Source organism: Rhinatrema bivittatum, chromosome 3 (assembly GCF_901001135.1).
Source record: "Rhinatrema bivittatum chromosome 3, aRhiBiv1.1, whole genome shotgun sequence".
NCBI classification, from domain to species: Eukaryota; Metazoa; Chordata; class Amphibia; order Gymnophiona; family Rhinatrematidae; genus Rhinatrema; species Rhinatrema bivittatum.
In genome coordinates, this window is record NC_042617.1 from 375232969 (window position 1) to 375245736 (window position 12768).

At 43.5% G+C, this 12768-nt stretch overlaps 1 protein-coding gene across 1 annotated transcript in view; it reads left to right on the forward strand.

The window, feature by feature from the left end:
• ELOVL4 (ELOVL fatty acid elongase 4) overlaps positions 1–12768 on the forward strand; it is a 94995-nt gene that overhangs the window by 38798 nt on the left and 43429 nt on the right. The window contains exon 2 of the mRNA XM_029595557.1: positions 9197–9384. Within this exon, the coding sequence (XP_029451417.1) occupies positions 9197–9384 (188 nt within the window). The remainder of the gene's footprint in view (positions 1–9196; positions 9385–12768) is intronic.

Sequence of the window (12768 nt, forward strand, 5' to 3'; positions counted from 1 at the left end):
TCGGATGCTCTCCACCTTCCGGAGCTGCTCCCTGTCTTCTGGATCGAGAGGGCCCACCGCCTCTGGCAGCGCAGAGAAGGTGAGAACAGACCCAGAATAGTCATAGCAAAGGTCCTCAATTATGCACAAAAGCAAGCAGTACTACAAGCTTACCGGAGTGTACCAGACTTGGCTTATGAGTCCCACCAAGTTAGAATGTTCCAGGATTACTCTGCCAAGGTTTCGGGTCAACGGAGGGGCTATTCTCAAATATGTTCCACTCTGTTTGCTAAGCAAGTGCGTTTCACACTGCAGTACCCAGCCCGCCTTAAAGTGTGGCACGGTAACCAAACCCACCTCTTTGAGACTCCAGAGGCGGCTCAGCAGTTCATGGCTCAATCGATGCGCTAAAACATGGAGGCCTGGTCAGCCATTTAAAGGGCAAGCAGCTACCATCCGAAGCGCAGGGGCCCCTGCACGATGGGGGGACTATGTCAGAAAATAAGGCTGACACTATTCCTCATCGGCGTCTAGAGGTTTTGGAGGATTCTGTTGCTGTTTGGACTGAAGGCTTTAGCTTGGAGATGCCCCGGAGGTTGAATGTTCCCATGGCGGGCGTAGAAGTCCTTCCTAGTTTAACAAGTTACTGCCAGCCCCTATCTGTTGCATGTTATTCACTTCGCTTTTTCAGCTTCAAGACCTTATCTGCTCAGATAGGCATGGACCACTGAGCAGCATGTTGCGGTGATTACCTCGGGCGATATGATTTTTAAGGCTCGAGAGGGATCAGATTTAAAGGCACCATCAAAACCTCTGCCATGGATGCAAGCGGCCTGGTATCACACAGATAAACCTTCGGCATCTGATGTGAGGGGAGCATGGCACCCGCCTGCATCCAACCATGACTCTCTCCCCATTTAAAGGGGACTAGGAAGGGCAAAGTTTTTTTGGGGGGGTCATGGGGCAGGGGGTGGGGGGCGTGGGAGGGATGGGGGGGTCCGGGAGGGGGGGCTGGGAGGGGGGGTGGTCATGTGTCCTGTGTCTTTCTGCAAAGCTATGGTCCTTACGTGGGAGAGGTGGGCTTATCGATTTCAGGGGGAGATGTCAATCCTACTGGTACCAATATTGTTTTTCTCTCTTTTGGTTGCTGTTGAGAGTAATAATGCTGGAGAGTGGATGGTCGAACAGGGGTATGTCTGCCTTGGGTCGGATTCTGCCATTGCACAAAGTCCAATAATTTCTTGCTATGGGTGATATTACAAAAATTATATCATGGAATGTGAATGGGTTGGGGTCACCGATTAAGAGGTACAAAATCCTCCAGCGGCTGAAAAAAAGTAACCCCACAGTTGCCTGCATTCAAGAAACTCATCTCTCTGCAAACGAGAGCCAAAAACTACAGAAAAATTGGGTGGGAGCCTATTACTTCTCCACTGCTAAAGGGAAAAAAGGGGGCGTGGAAATTCTGGTACATAAATCCGCTTCTTTCACAGTTTCCCAAACTATTCAGGACCCGGAGGAGCGGTTGATGATGATCATTGGCACACTTAAAGGAAAGAAGGTTATGATCTGCTGTATATATGCACCAAACACCTACTCCCACGCTTTTTACACATATGTATTAACGCAGCTCGTGGCCCATGCTCAGGGCTATGTAGTGGTTGTGGGAGATTTTAATTTTACACACGATCCTCAATTGGATAGGTCGCCCTCAGGTCCAGCTTCTCCGAGTAGTGCAGGGAAGGGAGCTGCATTTCTTTGTCAGGAACTCTCACGAATTGACTCCTGGCGTACGCTACACCCCACTGAGAGGGATTACACCCATGTATCACATGCACATATTACATTATCTAGAATTGACTATATATTAACCCTTCAGGATGGGTTTCAGGCTCTCACTAAGGCAGCCATTGGCTCCTCTGCGGTATCAGACCATGCTCTGATATGGATTGAGTTGAAATTTCAAGATAAAGAACCCAATGAACGGTTTTGGAGATTTCCCAGTTTTCTTGGGGAAATCCGGATTTTAAGGATTTTCTCCAATCCCGTTGGAAAGACTTTGATTTCCACAACCACTCCCACAAGACAAATCCTCAACTGTATTAGGCAACGGCTAAGGCCATTTTAAGGGGAGAGATCATTTCATATATGGCCTCCAGGACAAAACGACTGAACCAAAAAATATTAAGGTTAGAATCCCAACTGCAAACACACAAGCAACAAATGTCCACTAACCCCACTCAAGTCTAGCAACAGGCTTACTTTAGCGTACTGCGAGATATCAACTGCTTACTACACCAAAGGGCCTAACAGGCATTCCAAACAGCAGAGAGGAACTTCTTCAAATATGGCAATAAGGCTGACAAACACTTGGCCAATTTAGTCCGAGCGCACAGAGGGAAAACATTTATTCCAACCATGAAAACTAGCACAGGGCAGGTAGTTTCATCCCGTAAAGATATCTGCGAAGCCTTCCGTGTTTTTTTTTTACGAATCTCTATACACTGATGATGTGGTTGGAGGGGCACAAGAGAAAGCAGAATTTTTCCATGGGCTCCCTATACCTACTCTCTCAGCCTCTCAATTGGCATTCTTGAATAGACCAATTATCCCATTAGAGGTCTCCAATGCCATTTCCACGAGTAAAAGGGGAAAAGCTCCGGGCCCAGACGGTTTTTCTTTTGATTTTTATAAACTTTTACAGTCCCAGGTAGTTTCCCTACTCACATCCTTTTTTAATGAAGCAACCCAGACGGAATCCCTCCCAGAACATTTTAATACGGCATACAACACAGTCCTCCACAAGCCTGGAAAAGACCTCCAACAACCAGCCTCATACCATCCAATTTCATTACTCAATTGTGATCTCAAACTTATAGCAAAAATATTAGCAGACAGGCTGGGGCACCTGCTACCCAATCTCATTTCTGAATATCAGGTCGGCTTTGTTAAGAATAGACCAGCCTGTACTCACATTATTCATCTCATATCGGCCATGGCGACTACTCTCCACCATAAGATCCCTGCGTTGGCCATAGGGTTCGTTTCTAAAAAGGCCTTTGATAGGGTCTCATGGCCATATATGTTTTCCAGTCTCCAGAGGTATGGATTTAAGGGTAATTTTTTTACTTTTCTCTCATTACTATACAGAAATCCCAAATCCCACATTGTAGCAAATGGATACAAATCAGAAGCAGTACACATTGGGAGGGGTGTCCGGCAAGGGTGTCCCCTATCACCTCTATTGTATATTCTGGCGATAGATCTGCTGCTCAGGAAAATCGCCCAAAATCCGGTCATCAAAGGGATTGGCGGCGATGGGCATGAATTCAAGGTAGCCGCCTTTGCGGATGATATTTTGATATACCTCTCCAATCCTCACAACTCCCTGCACCTCCTTTTATCTATTCAATCCGATTATGGCAAATTTGCGGGATTACGTGTGAATCACGACAAGTCCAAGACGTTGGATGTGGGGGGTAAGGTGTGAGACATCTGGACAGGGAGCTTCCCGCTAAAGTGGGTCAAAGGCACGATGAAATATCTTGGCATTAAAATCCCAGAGGTCCTGTCAGACTTGTATAAAGTGAATGTCAAACCCCTACTCAGCACTACGAGGCGGGCCCTTGAGCGATGGCAGAATTTGCCCCTTTCGATTTCAGGCAGAATTCAATTATTTAAAATGATGATCTTGCCAAAGTGGATATATGTCTTACAAATGCTGCCGGTATGGCTCACTCAGGGTCACTGCAAGGAACTTAACGCAGTATTGCGCCGGTTCATTTGGAATGGGAAGAAGGCGCGCTTAGCCCTGCAAACCTTAATGAATCCAATCTATAAAGGAGGTTTGAATTGTCCCAATGTTCGAACCTATAATTTAGCGGCACTTATGCGACATCTGCGGGATATGCTGGGGGGTGCTACCCATTATACGCCTCTGACAGCCCTACAAGACTGGCTGGAGGTTCGATCTTTCAATGTGATAGTCCAACTGCCCAAAGAACACTTGTCACCCATAGTTGCTGCCCAACCCTGGATACGGGCATGTCGTCTTGCTTGGGCCTTCTTATGTAAGCAGATGCATTTACTCTTCAAGGTGACCGCTTTTTTAGATATTTGTGATCATCCACTATTTCCCCCGGCCCATTCAGCTTCCCCATTCCATAAATGGAAAAGTAAGGGCCTGAAATGGGTGTATCAATGTTTTTCTAAAACTACAGGACAATTGCTCACTTTTTTAGAGCTGCAGGAAGCGTACCATCTCCCCAGCTCTGACCAATTTGCATACTCACAATTACGGCATTTCTTATGTACTAAGAGGAGCCTTTTTGAGCCGATGCCTCACTTTTGGACCTTTCATAAGCTGGTGTTAGCCCAACAGCTAAGAAAACCGACCATAGCGGCCTACCAACAGGCATTACAGCTAGTACCAGATATAGATTGTCTAGCTCTTATTTATAGTCGATGGCAAACCTGGTCGGAATTCACGTTATCCAAGCAAGCATTTTCGCTTTGCTTTCGAGATCTAACCAAATGGTCAGAAAGCGTATTATATAGAGAGCTGCAATATAAGTTCCTGCGATATTATTACATGACCCCAATCTGGGCCTTTAAGGCTAAAGTTATCGCTTCACCCTCTTGCATGAAGTGCGAACTGGAGGAGGGCTCCATTATCATTGTTTCTGGTCCTGCCCTTTGATCAAAGCATTTTGGTCGCAAGTGACCCAAACGTGTAGCCAGTTGCTACAGACGGTCCTCCCTTTGGATCCCATGTGGTGGCTCTTTGGGGTGGCGCAGACGTCCTTATCAGGGATATCGGTTGATGGACACATTTATCCGTAAAGCAGGATTAATAGGAAAGAAAGTAATCCTTTCAGGTTGGGTGAATGTAGAAGCCCTGAAGCACGAACACTGGTTCACCTTGTTTATTAAGTTATACACTCTGGAATTCTGTAGTGCCAGACATACCTCGGCTAAGCGCTGGTTAGAAGTAGAAAAAATTTGGCAGCCCCTGAATGCATATTTGCCCCCGTCCACAGGTTAAAGGACTCTGCAAGGAATTTAGCAGGTAATAGCAAGCACATACACATGGGGAAAGGGGGGAGAGGGGGGCGGATAGGGGGAGGGATTGGCACTATGTTTATTTGTAGTATGTGAATCGGAACCAGAATCGGATCCGATTTCAGTTCCGATTCACATCTCTATAGATGTGAATCGGAACCAGAATCGGATCCGATTTCAGTTCCGATTCACATCTCTAAAGAACTGGAACAGAGGGTTGGCTACAAAGCTCTGAGGAATGAAACAGCTATCTGTTGTTGTATGTATGCTCTGTTATGTTCTGAAAGACATTTTCATCGTGTTGCCATTGTACTATATGCCCTTACTGTTCAAGGGACTACACATTGTCGAGGCTTGTAATTTGCTATATGCCATTTATGAAACTTATGAAACTTAATAAACATATTTCACAAAAAAACAAAAATAAAGGGAAAGAGGGAGTCAGAGATACACAGTAACCTGTCAGAATGAACCTGCTCCCTCTGCATTCAAGGGCAGGAAAAAAGAGGAGTCAGTGTGGTACAGGCAACCAGCTCAGTTAGTTACCTTGGCTGCTGCATGTTACTGTTACTGTTGCTCCCAACACTTGCTTAGTGTGAACATGCTTAGTGCATGAGACACATGCATGTTCACACTGTCTCATTCAGCCTGGGAATAAGACAAAGGCTGGAAGGCCTCAAATGAGGAGGAAGAGAATGAGATGTTATGTGCAATGTGTATGCTGTCCAAATTGGGATCCAGATATGCGTGGCCTGCAGATTGCCCATTAGTTACCACGCTCCAGGCCTCATACTGTGGCTGGGAAGAGGCATGTATGATTACACATGTTCTCAGAAAGGAGCTCCTACATGTTAAAGAGCCACTGCTGGTGCCTTTTGTTGTGAGGTGCTGAGAACAGAGCCCATATTCTGGTCTAGATCTGAGCCAGTGGTGACTTTTCCACGGCACGCCTGATCAGGTCTGGAGGCACACGAGAGTGCCATGGCACACAGTTCAGAACAATATTCATTCAACAAGCATACAGCTTCTAAAGCTTCTAAAAAGTGTTGTAATCAAAACAAAGGGGGCCCGATTTTCAAAGCTTGTTCAGCACTATTTAGCCAGTTATGTGGCTAAGTAGTGGCTGAATATGTGCCCACATTCAGCGCCGCTGCTTAGCATTATAAGTCCCTTATATGGCTAAAAGGTTAGCTGTTTAAGAAGTGGGCATAAAGTGGGCAGATCGGGTGGAGTGAGTTAGCCATACAACTTATGTGGCTAATTGCTGATATATGGACTTAGCCGCATAAGTTGCACGGCTAAGCCAGATGTGCCAAAGAGCAAATCTAAACTTAGCCAGCTAGACTTATACAGCTAAGAGCTCAGTTATACACATATATTCAGCAGCATAGCCGTGCTGCTCAATATACATAGTAACTCAGCCGGATAAGTTCTAACTGGCTAATAGGGTAATTTATCAAAATGCTATAAGGCGTTTTTGCATGCATTAAGCACCTTTGACACATGCGAAAACGCCTTTAACACATGCAATAGCACCATAACGTATAGTGTGATGCAAATCCGAAAAAGAGGAGGAGTTAGGGGCGGGCACAGCTTTAAAACCAATTTTAGCTACACCTTTTTCAGTAGAGTTAAGCTGTGTGATAGGTTTTTCCAATGCCTGTTGTCAGAGGAAGGAGAGAGGGAGCGAGAGAGAGAGAGCCTAGCCCTAATACCCTAACAATAGATAGGTATTTATATCTCTATGGGAGGCCCACCTAGTAACTCGAAGTGACATTTAGGTATTAGTGTAGGGGTTAGGGGCCACTTTGACATTTGTTTACTGAAGAGGATGTTGAGGAGGTACCCGTACTGGAGAAGGTTTTCATGGGTAATGATTCAGATGGACTGAACCAAATCACGGTGAACCTAGAAGATGTGGTAGACCTGATTGATAAACTGAAGAGTAGTAAATCACCTGGACCGGATGGTATACACCCCAGAGTTCTGAAGGAACTAAAAAATGAAATTTCAGACCTATTAGTAAAAATTTGTAACCTATCATTAAAATCATCAATTGTACCTGAAGACTGGAGAATAGGTAATGTAACCCCCATATTTAAAAAGGGCTCCAGGGGAGATCCGGGAAATTACAGACCGGTTAGCCTGACTTCAGTGCCAGGAAAAATAGTGGAAAGTGTTCTAAACATCAAAATCACAGAACATATAGAAAGACATGGTTTAATGGAACAAAGTCAGCATGGCTTTACCCAAGGCAAGTCTTGCCTCATAAATCTGCTTCACTTTTTTGAAGGTGTTAATAAACATGTGGATAAAGGTGAACTGGTAAATGTAGTGTACTTGGATTTTCAGAAGGCATTTGACAAAGTTCCTCATGAGAGGCTTCTAGGAAAAGTAAAAAGTCATGGGATAGGTGGCGATGTCCTTTCGTGGATTGCAAACTGGCTAAAAGACAGGAAACAGAGTAGGATTAAATGGACAATTTTCTCAGTGGAGTGCCTCAGGGATCTGTACTGGGACCCTTACTTTTCAATATATTTATAAATGATCTGGAAAGAAATACGACGAGTGAGGTAATCAGATTTGCAGATTATACAAAATTGTTCAGAGTAGTTAAATCACAAGCAGATTGTGATAAATTGCAGGAAGACCTTGTGAGGCTGGAAAATTGGGCATCTAAATGGCAGATGAAATTTAATGTGGACAAGTAATTTAATGTGGACAAAAATAACCCATGCTATAGTTACACAATGTTAGGTTCCATATTAGGTGCTACTACCCAAGAAAGAGATCTAGGTGTCATAGTGGATAACACATTGAAATCATCAGTTCAGTGTGCTGAGGCAGTCAAAAAAGCAAATAGAATGTTGGGAATTATTAGAAAGGGAATGGTGAATAAAACGGAAAATGTCATAATGCCTCTGTATCGCTCCATGGTGAGACCGCACCTTGAATATTGTGTACAATTCTGGTCGCCGCATCTCAAAAAAGATATAATTGCGATGGAGAAGGTACAGAGAAGGGCTACCAAAATGATAAAGGGAATGGAACAACTTCCCTATGAGAAAAGACTAAAGAGGTTAGGACTTTTCAGCTTGGAGAAGAGACGGCTGAGGGGGGATATGATAGAGGTGTTTAAAATCATGAGAGGTCTAGAAAGGGTAGATATGAATCGTTTTTTTACTCTTTCAGATAATAGAAAGACTAGGGGGCACTCCATGAAGTTAGCATGGGGCACATTTAAAACTAATTGGAGAAAGTTCTTTTTCACTCAATGAACAATTAAACTCTGGAATTTGTTGCCAGAGGATGTGGTTAGTGCAGTTAGTATAGCTGTGTTTAAAAAAGGATTGGATAAGTTCTTGGACGAGAAGTCCATTACCTGCTATTAATTAAGTTGACTTAGATAATAACCACCGCTATTATTAGCAACGGTGACATGGAATAGACTTAGTTTTTGGGTACTTGCCAGGTTCTTATGGCCTGGATTGGCCACTGTTGGAAACAGGATGCTGGGCTTGATGGACCCTTGGTCTGACCCAGTATGGCATGTTCTTATGTTCTTACAAACAGAACAGTGCTCTCTTGTGAAGATTTGATGACCCTTGGAATAAGGAAACTCACTCAAAGATGATATTTGTGCAATGTTCTCTCAACTTAGCTTGATGGACTCTCTACCTGGGTAACATCAAGCTAGGTGTAGAGAACATTGCACAAATATCATCTTTGAGTGAGTTTCCTCATGGTGAGGGTCATCAAATCTTCATAAGAGAGCACTGTTCTGTTCGTTCGTCTCACTTTGAATGTCAAAGTGGCCCCTAACCCATACACTAATACCTAAACCTTATCTCAAGTTACTAAATGGGCCTCCCATAGAGATATAAATACCTATCTAGTGTTGGGGCATTAGGGCTAGGCTCTCTCTCTCTCTCTCAGCAAGGCTAGAGGTACTGGGTCCTGGAGCCTTATCTCTCCCATATAAGGGCCTTGGCAATACTAACAAATGTTGGCCCTTTAGATGCTGATAATTTTACTGTGTTAATGATGGAGCTGGAGACAGTATAAACTTGCAAGCAACAGATATAATGTTTATTGTTACATTTTAATGCCTGTAGCAGTGTTAGCACTATTAACTAGCGTGTTTTAATTTCCCCAGACAAACGTGTTGAGGTTTGGCCTTTGATGCAGTCTCCATTGCCTACCCTGGCTATAAGCACGCTTTATCTCCTCATTGTGTGGCTGGGTCCTAAATGGATGAAGAATAGAGAACCTATCCAGCTGCGCTTTTTACTGATTGTCTACAATTTTGGAATGGTTATACTGAACTTCTTTATCTTCAAAGAGGTTAGTCTTAAGTTCATTGTACCTTGTCATTGGGGAACTAACTTTTGGAATGAAATATAGTCCTGAGACATACAGACTATCAAGTTCTCATATTGTCTAGTCAAGGCAAGTATTCTATGAGCTAAACCATACAGGAATCATTCAATGTCATTACTAATGCTTATTATGCACTTGAAAATAAATACTTTATCATGTTCCTTTAGTGGACAAACCAAAAAAAAATATATATATATATACTTCAGTGTTTTTGTACATTTTGCTTTTGGGATTTCACAAAAGCTTACTAGAGATTTTGTGTACTAATTTAAGACCTTTTAAAATTGTATTCTACATTTTATCAAGCCTGTTTTACCTTGCTAACCAAGGTGTTAGCTCGCATTTGAATACCAGCCCTCACCGTGCTCATGTGATCAGGGTACATGTGACTGTACAAAGAAATTAGCACACTGTAGATAAAAGTAGACAAGCTGAGAGGTACACTTTTTATTCAGGATGTGTTGGAAACAAACAGAATCTCAGATAAAGGAGTCCTCCAGTCATGATATAAAGGCTGCTAACTATGGTCAACTCATCATGTTCGGCCCTTACTTTGGGACTGTTCTTTATGCTTAGGTGCAGGGGTCAGTCCTCTCAAGGCTCTACATAGGTTCATTGAACATAAGCCGTGTAGCCTTAGTCTGAGGCCTGTTTACTAAATGTTTTCACCCATTTTGGGGAGCATAAATGTAAAATGAAACACATGCATAAGTGACACTAATTTTGAAAAAGAAAGTATACGTGTAACTTTCCCTTTATTTATTTATTTATTTATTTATTTATTTATTTAACATTTTTTTATATACCGATAGCCGTTTGCACATCGTACCGGTTTACAAGGAACAGGCGGAAGGCCAGGGGAAACGGCACAACCGTTACATGAAACGCATGAGAGAACATTTGAACGCATTTAAAGAACAAAGTAAAACATTTGATTAAATATGAAAAACGATTATCTTAGTCATATAGAGCAGAAAAGTATTTACAGTTTTACAAATATAGGAAAGTAGAGACTGTACAAATGGAGGGGACCTCAGAATCACCATAGACAACCAAATCTCTTTAAAACCATTCATCAAAGCCACCCTAAAAGAATGCTATTTCAAACTACACACTCTGAAGAAACTAAGACCACTACTACACTTCTTTGACTTTCGCACAGAGCTCCAATCTATTATATTCTCTAGGGATGTGAATCGTTTTTTGACGATTTAAAAAAATCGTCAGATATTTTTTAAATTGTCAAAAATCGTTAGAGTCGCGATACAATAGAAATTCCCCCGATTTATCGTGAAAAATCGTAAATCGGGGGAGGGGGGAGGGCGGGAAAGCCGGCACACCAAAACAACCCCTAAACCCACCCCGACCCTTTAAAACAAATCCCCCACCCTCCCGAACCCCCCCAAAATGTTTTAAATTACCTGGTGGTCCAGTGGGGGGGTCCCGGCGCGATCTCCCGCTCTCGGGCCATCGGCGCCATTTTGGCTGCCACTAATATAAATGGCGCCGATGACCCGATAAAAAAAAAAACCCACCCGCCCCTTTAAAATGACCCCCTTGACCCCCCCCCCAGAACCTTTTAAAATTACCTGGTGGTCCAGCGGGGGCACGATCTCCTGCTCTCGGGCCATCGGCTGCATTAATAAAAATGGCGCCGATGGCCCTTTGCCCTTACCCTGTGAAAGGGCAAAGGTAGCGCCGGCGCCATTTTGAATATTGGCAATATGGCCTGAGTGCAGGAGATCGCTCCCGGACCCCCGCTGGACCCCCAGGGACTTTTGGCCAGCTTGGGGGGGCCTCCTGACCCCCACAAGTCTTGCCAAAAGTCCAGCGGGGGTCCGGGAGCGACCTCCTGCACTCGGGCCGTATTGACAGTATTCAAAATGGCACCGGCGCTACCTTTGCCCTCACTATGTCACAGGGACCACCAGGTAATTTTAAAACCTTTTTTGGGGGTTCGGGAGGGTGTTTTGATTATCGGATTGGGCGCAGCCGATAATCAGAACTCAAATCGGGCCAAGCGATAAAAATTTTAAGATTTGGATCGGAACCGGAACCGATCAGATTCCGGTTCCAATTCACATCTCTAATATTCTCCAAAATCGATTACTGTAATTCACTACTCCTCGGCCTCCCCTTCGCCACCACCAAGCCCTTACAACTCCTTCAGAACGCCACTGCCCGAGTCCTAACCAATACCCGCAAAAGAGATCATATCACACCCATACTGAAAGACCTACACTGGCTTCCCATCAACTCTCGAATACAGTTCAAATCTTTATTCCTTATACACAAATCTATCATAAATGAAAACACTCAATGGCTTAAACAGCCTCTCCTACTCCACACCTCCAACAGACCTACATGCACAATTCACCAAGGAACCTTACACCTTCCTTCCCATAAGCTCACAAAACTTACCTCCACAATGAAAACAGCTTTCTCATTAGCTGGTCCATCCTTGTGGAACTCCATGCCACATGACCTCCAGATAGAAACCTTCACACCAATTAAAAAAAAAAACTAAAAACGTGGCTGTTTCAACAGGCCTACTCCTAAACAGCCCTCTCCTACACTACCTTCTAACTAATATATTCTGGCATCGCCTCTAAGCATACCTTTTAAGCTGGAGTCAGTCTCACTATCTATCTCAACCTGTACATAAGTTAACTCCCCCCCCCTTCCCCCTCTACCCTTCCATTCTCAATATATAATCCTCTATATAAAATTCTTACAATATTCTCTATATAATTTTAGATACAATTGTTTCAATAAATAGCTATCTTACTACCCCCCTAACTATCCCCCACCCATAAGTCCCCTCCATTTGTACAGTCTCTACTTTCCTTTGAAAATTAGCCCACCAAAACTATCTGTACACATTTACATCTGCTAATTTGTTTGCAGATTTTTTTCAAGAAAATTTGCATGCATACTTTTGGAAATGTATGTGTAACCCATACACAGGTGAATTTGAGGGCTCACGGTCAATACTAGGGCTAAGTCTCTCCCAAAACTGGAAGAAGGAGTACAACCTCCAAGACCCTGGGCGTTAAGGGTTCTTCAGATTGGCAGAGGTGTTCCAATATAAACTTTACTGAGGTTGATAATTAACATGGGAAGTATTGCACGTGATAGAATTCTCTCTTTGACAAAATATTTTAAAATTATAAATCTACAAGTCTGTGGTTCCTTATCCTGCCCCTCAGGGTTCTTTTGTTATCTTTGAATGGGATGTGTAGCCTTTCTGGGTAAGCTGGAAAAAAGGATCCCTTAGGTACATCCCATCAAATACCTGGGATCCATTGCTTGATTTTCTCCTCTCCCCTTTGTACCTCTGGGGCACTT